The sequence below is a fragment of the Caloenas nicobarica genome, chromosome 2 (assembly GCF_036013445.1).
Source record: "Caloenas nicobarica isolate bCalNic1 chromosome 2, bCalNic1.hap1, whole genome shotgun sequence".
NCBI lineage: Eukaryota > Metazoa > Chordata > Aves > Columbiformes > Columbidae > Caloenas > Caloenas nicobarica.
In genome coordinates this window covers 55,071,450-55,087,226 of record NC_088246.1, presented here as the reverse complement: position 1 = coordinate 55,087,226, position 15,777 = coordinate 55,071,450, and the positions used below count along the sequence as shown (strand labels likewise).

The window sequence follows — 15,777 nt, the reverse complement described above, 5'->3', positions numbered from 1 at the left end:
GGTGTGAACTGTGGGGTTGTCCTGTGCAGGAACAGGAGTTGGACTCAGTGATCCTTGTGGGTCCATTCCAACTCAGGACATTCTATGATTCTATGAAACACCGCTTGGGCCGAGCCAGGAGTGCAGCACCCCGAACCGCAGTACCCAGTACTGTGCTGGGGGCTCGTCATCGTGCAGCCCCAAAATTGAACTTGGAAACCGGGAGCGGCTCTGACCTGGTGGACAGGCCAGAAGGCTGTGCTGCCACCCAGCGAGACCTGGACAGGCTGGAAAGTTGGGCAGGCAAAAATTTAATGAAATATAACAAGGGTAAGTGTAGAGTCTTGCATATGGGCAAGAATAACCCCAGGTTCCAGTATAAGTTGGGGAACGACCTGTTAGAGAGCAGTGTAGGGGAAAGGGACCTGGGGGTCCTGGTGGACAGCAGGATGACCATGAGCCAGCACTGTGCCCTTGTGGCCAGGAAGGCCAGTGGCATCCTGGGGTGTATAGAAGGGGGGTGGTTAGTAGGTCAAGAGAGGTTCTACTCCCCCTCTACTCTGCCCTGGTGAGACCTCATCTGGAATATTGTGTCCAGTTCTGGGCCCCTCAGTTCAAGAAGGACAGGGAACTGCTGGAGAGAGTCCAGCGCAGGGCCACAAAGATGATGAAGGGAGTGGAGCATCTCCCTTATGAGGAAAGGCTGAGGGAGCTGGGGCTCTTTAGCTTGGAGGAGACTGAGGGGTGACCTCATCAATGTTTATAAATATATAAAGGGTGAGTGTCAGGAGGATGGAGCCAGGCTCTTCTCGGTGACAACCAATGATAGGACAAGGGGCAATGGGTACAAACTGAAACACAAGAGGTTCCACTTAAATATGAGAAGAAACTTCTCAGTGAGGGTGCCAGAGCACTGGAACAGGCTGCCCAGGGAGGTTGTGGAGTCTCCTTCTCTGGAGACATTCAAAACCCGCCTGGACGCCTTCCTGTGTAACCTCATCTGGGTGTTCCTGCTCTGGCAGGGGGATTGGACTGGATGATCTTTCGAGGTCCCTTCCGATCCCTGACATTCTGTGATTCTGTGGAAATTTCTAGGGAAATCTGCAGGTGCCTCGTGCTTTCCGGCTGTACCGGGCAGCTTGTGCTGGTGGTGGAGGTGGCCATCGGCCAGCACAGCGCTGGCGGCTTCTGGAAATCTTCACCCGTTCTCTCTCTTGATGTTTTTTATGACCTAGAGGAATCGCCTCCGGCCCGGACACAACGTGTCCGCCCTGCGGGGGCCCGGCAGCCGCCTCCCCGGGGGGCGGGGGCGGGGGCTCACCTGGGGCCGCGGCTGCCCCGCCTCTCCCCGCTGTGTCTTTAAGGCCCTGCTCCTCCTCCTCACCCTCCTCCTCCTCGCTCTCCCTCTATCCATCCATCCAGCCCTGCCTCGCCGCTCGCCGCCGCCGGGCTCTGCCTCGCCCGCCTTTCCCTCCCCACCCTCCCCATCCCCGCCGCCAGCCATGGCCGACATGAAGACCGGCATCTTCGCCAAAAACGTCCAGAAGCGCCTCAACCGCGCCCAGGAGAAGGTGCGCTGCGGGACGCGGGGGTGGGTGGGCAGAGGCGGCCTTGCCCCGGCGGGCAGCAGGAGGAAGGCGGCGGTGGCGGCGCTGCCCGGGGTCCGCGACGGGAGGCGGCCCCGCTCGCCCGCCGCTGCGGCTTCTCCTCTCCCTGCCCGCGGGGGCGCGGAGCTGCCGCCGGGGGGGAGTTTGGGGGAGCGGCGAGGTGGAGGGGGGGGGCGTTATTATGTAACTGACCCATTTAATCGGGGCAGGCGCCCCCCGCCCGGCCCTGCCGCTGCCCTCCGCCACCCGCCGGCGAGTCGCTCCCCTTAGCGGGAAGGCGGCGGTGCGGGCGGTGCCGGTGTCCACCTGCCGCAGGCCCGGGCGAGACGCCGCTTCCTCGCCCTTCCGGCGGAGCGGGGCTCCCCGCGGGGGTGGGCCGGGTGGCTGCGCACCGTGGCGGGGCGGCCGGGCTGTCGCCCCGGCGGGGAAATAAGGGTTTGCCTCGCCGCCCGCCCTCATAAGAGGATTGCCTTTCCTTTAATACCCGCTCCGGCTCATCCCCGGCTGAAGGGACCCTGCGTGCTGCGCTCACCCGGCGGCTGCGATGTGACAGAAACCCACCCCCCTTCGTGTGACAGACCCGCGGGGGGCCGGAGCCGGGGGTGCTGGCGGGGCCCACACCTTCAGCGGCAGCCGCTTGGGTTTTGGGGAGCTTCGCGGGATGTCATGAGGCCGGTCGAAATGTTGCGCGGCTGACGGCGGCTTTATTTCTTGGGAAAAGTCGGTGCCGATTCTTGTGTTACTGTAGCCTGGAAATGCACAAGCGGCGAAGTCGGGGAAAAATCGCAGGAGTTTCTGATCAAAAATAAGGCCTTCCTTGGCTGTTGTTTATTTTGTTCATTTTCACTAATAAAAGCCGATAGGTATAAACGTTCCACACAAGTAACTCCTGTTAGCTGTTGGGTGTTTCAGGACAAGACCGCAGATACAGACATTAAACCAAGCAGAAGAGCATTTGTGTGTGACTATATATAGCATCTCAGCTATTAGTACGGTTTATTATAAAGCTGTTCTCAGCATGAATTTGGGAGGCACAGTTGTCAGCAGGCATTGCAAGTCATCTCTAGCGAGGGCAAATAAAACCTTCATTTCCCTCTAGCACATGTCCTATGTTGTTACATGCACTATGCAACAGGGCTCTGGAGAATTAAAGGAGATTATTTTATGACCGCTATTTCTCATACTTCATTGCTTATAAATCCCTTTTTTTGCCACACATTGAACACTGTGGAGCTCCAAGGGAGTCAAAATTGTAACAATTAATATGTAGAAAAGTCTCATATGTAATCATGTCATTATTTAAGAATCTAATAGTTGAGGCTGTCACAGGCAAATGAAGGAGTTTCCCTTTCAAATACTCCTGTCTAGCTCACAAGGTCATAAAGGACTAGCCTTTTCAATACCAAAGTCATGATGCATTTTCACTCTTGCAGGTTTGGACTGCAACTGTTTTTGAGTAAAACATAATATACTCTTCAATAGTTTGGAGCGATCTGATGACTTTATGCTGTGAGTTGAGCTGGTTTGGTAGTTGGAGTAGAAGCCTAAAAATACTGTTCATTTCCATGTGTCTTTGTCAGTGTTTTTACAATTAACTGGTAAAGCATTGGTGTAAGTCTTAAAAACCACATGTACCGCTTCCAGGTGTGTCTATTCAAACATGGGAGGTTTCGTTTACAGAAACGGGTGGGCATAGCAGAGAGCACCCCTTAATCTGAGTGCCAGAGGTCCTGGTGGCCTGGCAAAGGCTGCTCATGCATCAGCCCCAGGGGAGCTGCCTGGAGCCTGGCAGGTGCCTTGAGTGTAAACTGGGGATGCTGGTGGGCTCTGATGGCCGGGCTGCTCTGCCTCTGCTTCAGTGATCAGCCATGCTAACACGGGGAAAAATGGTCTGGTTTGATGTTCATGTGTTGCAACTGGGCATCTGGCAATTTTGGCATCATGATGGCATCTGTGGTGGTTGTTTCTTATGTCAATGGGTCTAAACATTGCTTGTGTACAGGGAATGAAAGCTGGTGGTGGCCTGACACAGAGTAGGTCACAGTACTGTGTATCCCTGCTTCCCTCTTCATGTCATACTTGTGTATTTATTGCATGCGCTGTGCATATCTGTTCTCTCATGCCTACACTTCTGGCTAGCTTTGAGTTCCTTTATGGTTATGCAACATAAAATCCTTCATTATTTTTGCTAAAACTTTACCTTGGGGAAAAAAAAAAAAGGCCCCCAAATGGGGATGATACAGAATGATATTTTTGTTTGTTTGATTAGGTACTTGATGACAAGTGAATTGTATCTAGTAGTTAAAAGTCTATAACTTATCCGATTTCTAGTGGTGTGAATAAGATGGCTTTGTGACAGGTGTGTAATATCACACTGGCTTAAAGAGATTTTTAAATACATTCTGAGTTGTTTTATCTTGTTGCTTGGATTGGATTTGGGCACCTTCAGTTTACTTAATGGGTCCCTACAGTCAATTGTGTTTATAAAACATTTATACATAGCTTTCTATTTGTTATTGATGCAACACATGTATTAAAAACATGGAGTGGCTGTAAAACCTAAACCTTCATCTATGGAAACTATTTTTCTAATGATGCTATCGTTATCTTCAATTCCCTGCAGTCTAGAACAAATTTTAGTTGTACGGTGTAGGTAGTGCACGTGCCCATATCCGTGCATGTCTAGTGACTATTCATATGACAAAAGCGAAATAACTGACATGAAAACATCTCATATTGGGCAAATCTGTCTTGCATTAGAAGTGTTAAATCCAAGCGTTGCATGAATGCATCCTTTGCTTTTTTCTTGGTTTAAACATCAATCTTTAATATTTTTTTCTTATGTCGAGTCTGCTTTATCATTGATATTAAGATGACAGAAATATTTAGATTATGCTGCATTATGGAAATGTGTGTGGTAAATGTGTCAGTGGCTTGGCAAATGACATTAAAAAGTAGTGTAGGGCTAAAAAATAAATAAGAAATTACACATTTGATCATGAAGTGCTAATGAGGGGAAGAAGGGGATTGTCCAAAATGGTCTGGACCAGTCTAGTACTCAAATGAAACACAATTTTAAACAACTAGAAATAATAATTGATCACTCAGTTTTTCACATTATTCAGAAGATGGTACTTTTGCTGGTAGCACATGTGCCATGGCACCTTGATTTTTCAATCAATGAGTGTCACATCTACTAAATTGCACTGCTCTTTGCTGCATTTCTTCAATGACTTTTTTTCCCCAAAATTCAGCAAATGTGAATGTGCTGAGCTTGCAGCATCTGCTGGAAGCTGCCAACAGGGATCTGGAGAATCTGGATTAAAATTTTAAAAGCATCAGAGCAGTTTAGGAGCCCGCATCCCAGTCAGAGAAGTAAATGAAACACTGATGCATTTAAATGTTTGTTTATACTGAAGCCTTAACAGATGCATTGGTAACTGAGGCTGGCTGAGTCATTTCTGAGGACAAGATTACTTGAATGAAAAGGCTGAGTTTGTGTCCCTGGGTTCCTCTGGAAATTTGAATTCAAGCTGCTAGCCCAAATTATAACACTAGTTGTCTCCTTGTCCTCTTTGGTAACCCAACACCTCTAAGTGAATAGAATAGGATAGTTCAGTTGCAAGGGACCTGCAATGACCCTCTAGTCTAACAGCCTCATCACTTCTGGGTTGACTAAAAGTTAAAGCATGGTATGGAGGATGTTGTGCAAATGCCTCTTCAACACTGGCAGACGTGGGGCATTGACCACCTCTCCAGGAAGCCTATTCCAGGGTTTGACCACCCTTGCATAATAAACACAGTTGGTGGTGTTACACCGCTTCTGAAACTCAGGTTCAAGTAAGACTTGTTTCTGAGTGTTTCTTGAGTAGCTCTTGAAAAATCCATCTACTGTGTTTTTTCACTTTGAGCTTCTAGTCAGTAATATATTTGGTTTCATCCAACAGTTAAAGCAGTAAATATTCCAGTTTATGAGAACTTTGGAAGTGTAGCTAGTGTTGTAAAGGAGGCTATTCCATAAAGTAAAAGGATAACACACTCCTCCACCCCCAGAATGGAATTTGACAAATCTGTACACATTGTGTATTCTGTAACTGATGACATGAGCTCTGAGGCAGCAGGTGGGTATCTGTATGCAAGCATATATTTATGAAACCAAGCTACATATATTTACTTGTGCTGACCTGCCTGCAATATGATGATATGGTTCTAGCAACCTCAGGTTGATAAAAGCAAATTACTGTCTAATGACTTGAAACACTTTCCCCACGGATATTATAAAATCTGGTACACAGAAGTCAGTACGGTATTACGACAGATCTCAGCATTTAGGGCTGTGCTGGCACACTCACGCAATGAAGAGACAGTGTCATCTCTGAAGAGCTAATCGTTAATCTCTGAGGTTTTTAAACAAAACCAATTAGAAGTCAATAATGTATCATGTGAATGGCATTGTCTAAACTATGCAGCACAGATTCTTCTAGCTTTAGGTTCCAGTGTAATAAAAACTTTAATTTCCCTTTTTATTTTTTTTTCCATAGAAACTGTAGGAAAAAAGGGAGTGGAAGTGGTCATCTGGCCCATTCTTCTAAACAAAAGCAGAATCATTTGTATTTAAAATTATTCCTTAGGAGTGATTTTATTGCCAGCTTTTTAACATGTGTAATGGTGAAGATTTTGCTGCTTCCCTGAAATTATCTGTGCCATTTCTTAAGCACCTCCAGTCAGAAAGTTCTCACTGAATATAAATGTGTGTGTTGTTGGTTTTTTTTGTTGTTGTTGTAGTGTTTGGGTGTTTTTCTTTTTTTTTTTTTCAGTTCAAACCCTTTGTTCCCTGTTCTAGCTTTCCTAGATATAGAGGAGTGTGTTTGTTCTTCTTGCCTCAAAATTTACAAGTGGTTTTCATTGCTTGCCAGCATTCCCTGTAATCTAACTGGAGTTATCATATGACCCTCCCAACCAAACCGAATAATAGCTATTACTGAAGTATTGGGTGCTTTCAATTGTTGTAGTTTCTAGTGCACCAGTTAAACGGTAGAGGTGGATTCTGTTTGTCTAGGTTCCAAGCATGGGAGAAAATGGAGAGAAAACCCCCAGGGCTCCTTCCTGTTAGGTTCTCATGTGATGTTTTCCCTGCTACTTGAGGGAAAGTAATCCATTTCTCCTGTTCCAGTTTTCTCCCCTTATGCAATGTTAACCATGATCTCGTGAATTACTGTGTAACACACTCTTCCTCATTGTCACTTCAATCCAGTGGAGAAAGTGCTGTTGCATCATAGAATAGTTTGGGTTGGAAAGGACCTTCAAAGGTCATCTAGTCCAACCCCCCTGCAATGAGCAGGGACATCTTTGACCAGATCAGTTTGCTCAGAGCCTCGTCCAGCCTGGCCTTGAGTGTCTCCAGGGATGGGGCATCTACCACCTGTCTGGTCCATGTCTTTCCTGTGCTGAGGGCTCCAGAGCTGGATGCAGGACTCCAGGTGGGGTCTCACCAGAGCAGAGCAGCGGGGCAGAATCACCTCCCTCGACCTGCTGGCCATGCTCCTTTTTGATGCAGCCCAGGGTACAATGATTGGCCTTCTGGGCTGCAAGCGCGCATTACCGGCTCATGTCCAATCTTTCATCCTCCAGGATCCCCAAGTCCTTCTCTGCAGGGCTGCTCTCCATCCCTTCATCCCCCAGCCTGTATTGATGCCAGTGGCTGCCCCGATCCCTGTGCAGGACCCTGCACTTGGCCTTGTTGAACCTCATGAGATTCGCATGGGCCCACTTCTTGAGCTTGTCCAGGTCCCTCTGGATGGCATCCTGTCCCTCAGGTGTGTCAGCTGCACCACTCAGCTTGGTGTCATCCGCAAACTTGCTGAGGGTGCACTCGATCCCACTGTCTATGTCATTGATGAAGATACTAAACTGTACTGGTTCCAGTATGAACCCCTGAGGGACACCACTTGTCACTGGTGTCCATCCAGACATTGACCTATTGACTACTACCCTCTGGATGCAACCATCCAGCCAGTTCCTCATCCACCGAAAAGTCCACCCATCAAATCCATATTTCTCCAATTTAGAGAGATGAGAGAAGGGTAGAAGGTGCCTTTTAACACTTCTTTGCAGTTGCCCACATGAAGAGGATCATAGCTTCCCAAACTCGCCTGGAGATGGCAGGGGGCTTTTTTTCACCTGTCTAAAATATGCACAGTGGGATTGATGCCTGCCAAAGCCTCTGCTTAGGCAGCAGTCACTCCCTGCTATGCCAGTCCTGCTCACCTTGGAGACTGTGGAGTGGGCGGAGAAAGGGTAGCAGATGGCTCTAGTGCTTCAGCAGGGACAGTATTTTCCCTAGGGAACTGTTGTTTGGTTTGGTTCATTGGGCTATGCTGCAAACTCAGCTGTTTGGAGCCTCCAATCTGAAGTGTTTTGAGTGCTGGGTTGCTCTTTCCTAAATGTTCTGCAGCATCAGTGCTGTGCATCACTGAGCCTCTGCGGTTCTCGAGTACAAGATAATTAGTTTCTGACCGAATGAGCAGCTATTTAGTCAATAGTTGCTGGAATCATAAACCAATGACCAACCTGGAAAAGCAGTTGTGTTGTTTTGTCATGTTGAGTCTGTGCTAAGTGGAGTTTATTAATCTGTTTAAGAGCATAAGTTAAAACATAGGCCTATGGTAAAGACACATATTTCTGAAGTGTCTGTTTGTGGTATGACGAAGCTAATGCAGGAAATAGCCTGTTGTTCCTCTTCCTGGCTGCTCTACCTTTCTTTTTGTTTTCTTGTAATTATTCATTATCTGTAGGACAGGAGCACCTGTGAGACACTGCAGAATTGAGGACTGGTGTGGATAAAGGACTTAGAAAACACCTAAACAGAATTTTACCAAGTAAGAAGGTTGATGGGGCAATGGGAGGGTTCAGTGACCTTCCTTTGGGCGGTGGCACAGGGAAGTCAGGGGCTGGACCACACTTCAAATCTCTGGTCTCTGACTCTCAGTGCCCTGCTATTACTTCTCTGTTCTTGTTGTTGTTCCTTCTTTTTCTTACCACCTCATTTCTGACAACCCCCCCCTGCACACTCCCAGATAAGATCTTCTGCTTTGTTCTCCCTGTGTCTGTAACAGAATAATTCCTTTGATGTTCCCTTGAAGTCTCAGCTTGGAGTCACTTTCACCCCACTTTTTTGTACCCACAAGATTGTTAAATCTCTGCTTTGTAGTGGTACAGAGCCCAGTGCTACAGTCCGTGAACTGCAATCAATTCTCTTTATGTATGATACAAAAGAGGAGAGGAAGGCCTGCCAAGTCTTGGGCTGTCACTAAAACAAGCCATTTGAAAAACAATTTCTAGTCTAGATTAGCAAACAAACCCCTATTATTTTTTCCAGAAACATTTCACAAAATGCCATTATAGCACACACATCTCTGTACATGCCTACCAGAAATTGTCAATCCTACTTTTTGCAGGTTTCAATTTGAAAAGTGTATAAGAATAGACTAATAGTTTATTTTTAACAAAATAGAAGTTTGAGAAAATAAAAAAATGTGTAAAGAACACAGACTCTGAATTTCCTTTGTAGGCTGTGATCATCAGTAAGCATTTGCCCGTGTCCTTACAGAAGTATAAGGGATTGGCGGTATGTAGCTGAGGTGGGTGATGGTCTGCAGTGCAACGGCAACTCAGTTATTTCTACTGATGGTTTACACTTTGTCTCACCAAAGCGCAGTTAAGTGACCCACACACACAAGGGTTAATACTTTAAGTACAAAACAGAAGCGGATAAAGCACTGCATACAGAGAAGTAGTTTGATTGGATAAAGGTGATCCATTTTCTATGGAGAATAATCAGTCTTAGAAATCTGATAAATGACATTGATTTTTCACATAAAATGCACATATTAGGTTTAGATTCAGGAAGTTGTTTAAAGACTTATTTGCATGCAGAGCATCTAAAGGAATACATAAAAATGTGATACAGTTATTAAACACATACAGATCTCTGTGTGGATGCTGTTGCTTATATTTAAACTAGGCTTCCAGTTGTTCAGCTTGCCATTATCACCTAAATCCTTGTTGGTTTATGTGGGTGTTACGTTTTCACATTGTTGTAGCCACTCTATGCAGTTTGGATTAAATTTTTAAATACATCAGGCACACTGGTGAAATGAATCTGCTGTGAGCATGAAGTCATTTTTCAAAATAAAATTGTCAGTAATTTTAAGTAGAGGACAAATTTTAGTCCTGTAAAAATCATAAGGAATCATTAATGAGGCTCATCAGAGAGGAAAGAATTTAATTGATTGCCTTATGTTTTTCAGATCTGTACTAACCACACTTATCACAAGGGAAACAGAAGTGCTAGGATCAAAGGCAGAACAAAGAAAAAGAAAAATTCAGGGGTGCATTCTGGGCTGAAGAGAGGCAGGAACGCACAGCTTAGTCCAGAGGCAGCTTGGTCTGGTGCGGGCTTAGGGCAGATATCCCCATGGCTGACCTTGCTCAAGGAAGAAACATGTAGGGAGAAAAGGGCATGGTAGTAACCAAAGGGACCCCAGGCAAGGGAGAGAGGGATGGGTGGGTGGGTGGACAGACAGCGGCTGCAACCACAGCCTGGTCACTGCAGGATCAAGTTCAGGAAGTGGTCAAAGAGCTGATTCATTATATGTGAAGCAGCAAGTGGAAAACAACCAGAACAGAATTAGGTTAATGTCCAGGTGAGAAGATGGCTGTCTGAGGTCCAAAAACAAGCAGACATTTTGAGATGAGAGATGAATTTGAAATACAAAATTTGGATTTCAAAAAATGTGCAAGTGTAACAGTGCAGGGAGATTTACCTGATTTTTAAAAGTAGTACAGCCTTCCCACTATATTCTTAAATAGTTTCTAGATTAATTAGTAAAGAAACTAACATATTCCTCATGATGTGATAGTCTTGCAAACTGTCAAAATGTAACTTTCTTGACAGCATATCTCTAAACACAGTCCTACTTAATTCTCAGCAAACACATGTCAGTAGAGTTAGGATGAGGACAGTTGTACCTTCATATTTGTTCATCTCCCCTTTTCCTTCTTTGTCCCTCTCACATCATCCCTTCCTTCCTGCTTTCTCGTTCCCTTCCTTTCTTCTTGTGCATCTAACCAAACAAGTTGTTGCAAACTTAACCACCAAAGCCATTTAGTAAATGATTTGACTTCTGTTGTGCTATCAGGTGACCCGATAGGTGAACACAGCTGTACACTTCAGAGATGATTGTGCATTTAAAAATCAGTACTGAGCTTTCGAACACTGCAGGCTTTCAAAGAGTACCGAATGTTCGTTTTGTTTTATTTGCCTCCTGTTGTGTGTGAGAGGAGGAACAGATGGTACTGCTGGAACTGGGCTATTCCCTTAGGGTCTGTAGGGCTGACCAAGGTCCTCCCTGTTGTGGGAAGCTGGATATAAAGTGATGGTGCCTCACATAGACAGTGCTGAGTACCTGGGGAAACACTGAAAGACAGGGAAGGTGGCACGGTGAGCAAAATTGCCTAGTAATTAAGACAGTAGTGCATGAAGTGCAAGCTGAAGGAATCCACAGTGGGCTTCATTCATAAGCTTGGTTTTTATTGGGAGCTCCAGCTGAGCCTGCAGGAACTTCACCCAAATGGTCGCCTTGGGGTTCAGCCCAGCAGTGCTGTCACTCCAGATTCAGTGAAGTCAAGGTGCTATGTGTACCCCGGGGCTTTTGAACTTCTGCCCTCTGTTCTTGTACTAAAAAAAAGCTGCCTATGAAATCTGTACTTCTAGGGTCTGGAAAGTGTGTTTCAGGGAAGGCAAAACCTCCCTGGTGTTCTGCAGAGCTGAGGAAGGTTTGTTCTTAATACCACGCTGGCATTATGTTTTCCTGTAGCACCAATACAAGAACACATTTGTTGCAAATATAGTGCCAGCATCTTTTGTGCAAAGTTTCATATTAGGGTAAAAATAAATGGTAATTCAGAAGTTGGCTGAGAATCTTGGTTGATTTGACAGCCAAGCTGAGAAGGAAATCAGGCAGGAATTTAGGCAACCATTAGCTGATTAAACATGTGCCAGTTGAATTGCACCTTAACTCCTTAAAGAGTCACATCTCCAAGAGTCATGACATAGCATTGTGTCAGGACAGGGAGAAGCAACCTCATGCAAATATGGTTCAAATATGGACTGACAACTATTTTGGATCAAGAACATGTGTCCACAATTGAGGGCTGTTTTCTATAGGCAGTATTTGTCTGGAAAAGAATTTTTAAAATTGGACAACATTAAAAAAAAATATTTTAAAGGAGGGACTATGCAGTAGTGAGGTTGCTAAGTCACTTTTCTGAAGGATCTGTTTTTGTGAGGAATAAGTCATTTTTTTTCCATCTAATACCAAATTCCCAGTTTGACTTAAAGCATTTATACCAGAGTCTGTTTGCTAATGTCCATCAGTAGCCTATCCTACCAAAGACTTACCACAAAGTACGCTGTCTAATAGTGGTGTTGGATTACTCAGTGGTATCTGTTTCCAGAAGTTTTTGCGGGATTGAAGTAGCAATATAAACCTGTTCTGGACCCTTCCCTCCTCTTGTTCAAAGAAGGATATTTTTTACACCCCGTTATACAGAAAGATTCCTGACTTGCATGAAAGCAAATTTTTTTACACATTAATGCATCATAGAATATTTGCACATTTAATGGATCTGAAAAAAAAGGGCAGTGAAAATTCAGTCTCAAATGCAAAGCACTTGTTATTCCTCTTCTCTCTCTTGAAGTTCAGGGTATTTTCAGTTGTTTCAGGGAAGGTGTTTTCATTAGGTGTTGACAAAAAACCACCTCTGATGGATCGTGATGGATTTCTGTCTCTTGTTAACTCTTATTTAAAAAAAAAAAAGTGGAAATAGCAGGAAAGTGGGACAAGGCTTTCTGAAAGGAGTTCACAAATTCATTTCTACTAGTGAGGTATGTATACCAACAGGTTATGTTTGCATCTAAACTGGCTACTGAGCATGCAATTTCCTATCAGGGCAAAATTACCTGCTGTACTACTGAGAAGTCTTAAAAATATAGTGTATTTCATCCAAAGTTTTTAATTCTGGGACTTTTGAAAGAGCTTAGTTCCCACAGACCTTCCTCATTTAATTTAGGGTTGTTGATAACTCAGTTCCTTATTCCAGAACATGCCTTTCTGTGCTGCTAGTGCCTGCTGAAGTGTGGCAGGGAGAGTTTCCACCTTGCATCCCTCAGCTGTCTAGAAATGGTGACTCTGGGAGACACAGAGAGTACAGTTTTAGGTTGCTCTGGGAAAACATGGTGCATTGTCTGCATCCACATCTCCAGCCAGTGTCTCCCCTAGCAAAATGAGAGTTCTCCAAGCCTTCATTCAGCATGGCGTGAGGCAGGGTCTCACCTGAAGGGTGTAAATCCCTTTGCCCAGGCAAAGGGATTTATCACTGTACAATGCTGGAGAGAAAAGTTGCATTCATGTTCACCCAGGAAAAAATTTGGTCCGCATCCTAAACACAGTTAGCCTGGTCCTTACAGTATTAGCAAAATAAGTTGTGAGAGCACGTCATTTTCTTATCCTTGACCTAATGCTTTTGTGCACAAAGAGAGAAGATTTTAGGGCCAGACTAGTTTGATGCACAACTACAAAGTTACTGAACAGTTGTGAAACAGAGACATGTAGAAGTCGTACACTGGACACTGAATACGTGGCCAGACTGGGCATCCATTGGAATGGATGACAGTAATCACTGGGAAATGCAACTGGACACTGGCCTGGGATGTTGGTTGCAATGGGAAGCTGGTACACAACCAGTGTTTGGTCAGGATAAAAAACCACTAGCTAAGTGCTCCTGCTTTACCACATCTGCTGTGAGGGTCTGTCTGTCCTGAGGATGGTAAACATAGATTTTTTTCTTTGTAGATCTTGTTCCACAACAAAATGCAACTCATACCTGAAGTTTTAGGAGAACATTATACCTTCTCTACAATGTCTTTTTCCGTATTACTTAGGAACTAAGATTAGAAAATTCTTTCACATTTGAAGTCTTAAGAGTATTTTGCCATAACTTTATGCGAATATGGAGAGCAAACACACTCATGTGTTAATATAAATTGGACTCAAACAGATGGCTGGATAACATTCATATAATGGAAGATGCTATGAGAATTAAAGAACTTGGCCTTAAAGCATTTAATTTAATGAACAATGAAGAAACTGGGTCTGATACCCACAAGATAGTCCTAACATAAGACTAAAGTGGCAAAATGGTTAACAAAGGCCAGCGCCTTCAGGTGAGAATTTAAGTTTTAGGGAGGCTACCTATTTAAAATTAAAGGGAAACTTGGTAACTTCTTAATGTTTTTCATCATACTTTAAAAAAATAAGAAAAGAGAGGACTAAGGGTTCAAATATGGAGAAAAATCAACACTGAAATGTTTGACATAAAATGTTTTGGTAGCTGTATTAGGGAAAAAAAAATGCAAATTATTAAAATTTACAATGAATATCTCATATTTTCCAGAAAAGTTTATCTGTTGTAGAAATAAGATCCAGTTACTCTGTGTTATGTAAACCTGAGCTATAGTAAAGAGCATAATAATTTCAAAACAATGGGTTGTTTTCTAATCCTGGATGTGTGGGTGTGTATTGTTGCTTGGTCCATAAAATCTGCAGTAGGTAATTTCACCAGAGATGTGAGAAAACGCCTGTACTCCTATCTGGGAGCTGACTGATCCTTTGGTCTCTGATGACTGTAGGAGTGATAGAGCTCTTCCTTCCTCCCTTTACTCAAAAGAAAAGGCAGTGGTTGATTTGTATGAGATAAATCAGGAGAATGGTCCTTCATCGACATGAGCACTTCTGTGATTCATATTCATACCAAGAGCTATTTTCCCCTATCAGTAATCTCATGGAAATATAGTGGACTACGCAGATTACTCCCATGTAAATACAGCAGGAATAAATATGCAAAAATTCAGTGTCAACCAGCTTTCTACCCAGGCTCCATTTGTTCCCTTTGCCTTTTTTTAGTCTTTTGAGCTGTTTTAATACAAAATCTGATCTTGACTTGAATTGTGTGGGAGTTTTGTCAGAATAAAAGAATTCAGATCAGAGCCACACATTAAGAAACACCGATTACATCCATCATAGTATTAGAGATTTATGCCTATTACAAATTGTGATGAACTTGATATCAAATCACTATAGTAGCTATTCTTTAAAGATCTGACTCTGCTCATGCTGATTTTATTCACAGCGGGATGAGGCTCTGCGGGTTAAATATAATCCAGTTCACTGTGCTAGCACAGGATTTAATACTACGTGCACTTTCTGTGCTGGCTCGGCATGGGACTGGATTTCAGTTGTAGCTGATTGCACGGCTTTCTGCAAATCACACCTGTGCTTATAGGTGTACTAGTGTGTATACAAATATTCTGAGGTAAGAGGAATTTTTACTTGGAGGGTGTCAGAAGCCATGTTGTGAAATCTGGAGCAGTTAGAAGCTGAGGTTTTCCCTTGTGTTGAGGGAGTTTGCCTGGCTATGCCAGCTGTAAATCTGCCCTGGGATCATAAAATTCCTGGTTGACCTTCCCTAGTTAACCTGCCCATGGCCTGCATAAATCAATACTTCCAATTTGCTGATACTCTGAGTTCTGTGGCTAATTATGACTGTTCCAGCAAATTTGAGTAAACCTGCACAGCTATTCCATCCAGTTGGGGTGAAATGCCTGACACTGATCTGTGCTAATGTTTTGCAAGGGTGCATGCAGGCTCACTCGCTCAAGCCTTTTGCTTGCTTCTTGTGCAACAAGCGCCTACGCACCAATACAGAGGGCTTAATAGATCAGTCTGGGGCTGTGTGTCACTGCTTTTAATCTTGCTAATTGTTCCTTGCCTGTTTGTACCAGTCAGTTGATGATACTTGGAATGTGCATGCAGTTTGCTCCCTTTTCTTTTTGTCCACATCAACACCTTATTTTATGTGTTTCACTTCACTTGGGGCCTAACTGAAGGTGTGCGTTGTGTAGGCTAGGCCCAAACAATTACTGGCCTAAAAAACAATCCTTCTTCCTGTCCTTTGACTTTTTCCAGAATAAATGCAAGCTGTTTATGTTGATTTTATTTAATTAAAAACAACAAAAAACCCCAGCATTGTCACAAGAAATAGGAAAGGACAGTGTACCAGGCTGGCTTCT

The 15,777-nt window shown here is 44.2% G+C and overlaps 1 protein-coding gene across 2 annotated transcripts in view; it reads left to right on the top strand.

Moving 5' to 3' along the window:
• Positions 1 to 1,481: 1,481 nt before the first annotated feature.
• The window catches only part of AMPH (amphiphysin), a 143,028-nt gene continuing 128,732 nt past the window's right edge, over positions 1,482 to 15,777 (top strand). For both annotated transcript variants that reach the window (XM_065628583.1, XM_065628582.1), the window contains exon 1: positions 1,482 to 1,550. In XM_065628583.1, coding sequence (XP_065484655.1) covers positions 1,482 to 1,550 — 69 coding nt within the window. The remainder of the gene's footprint in view (positions 1,551 to 15,777) is intronic.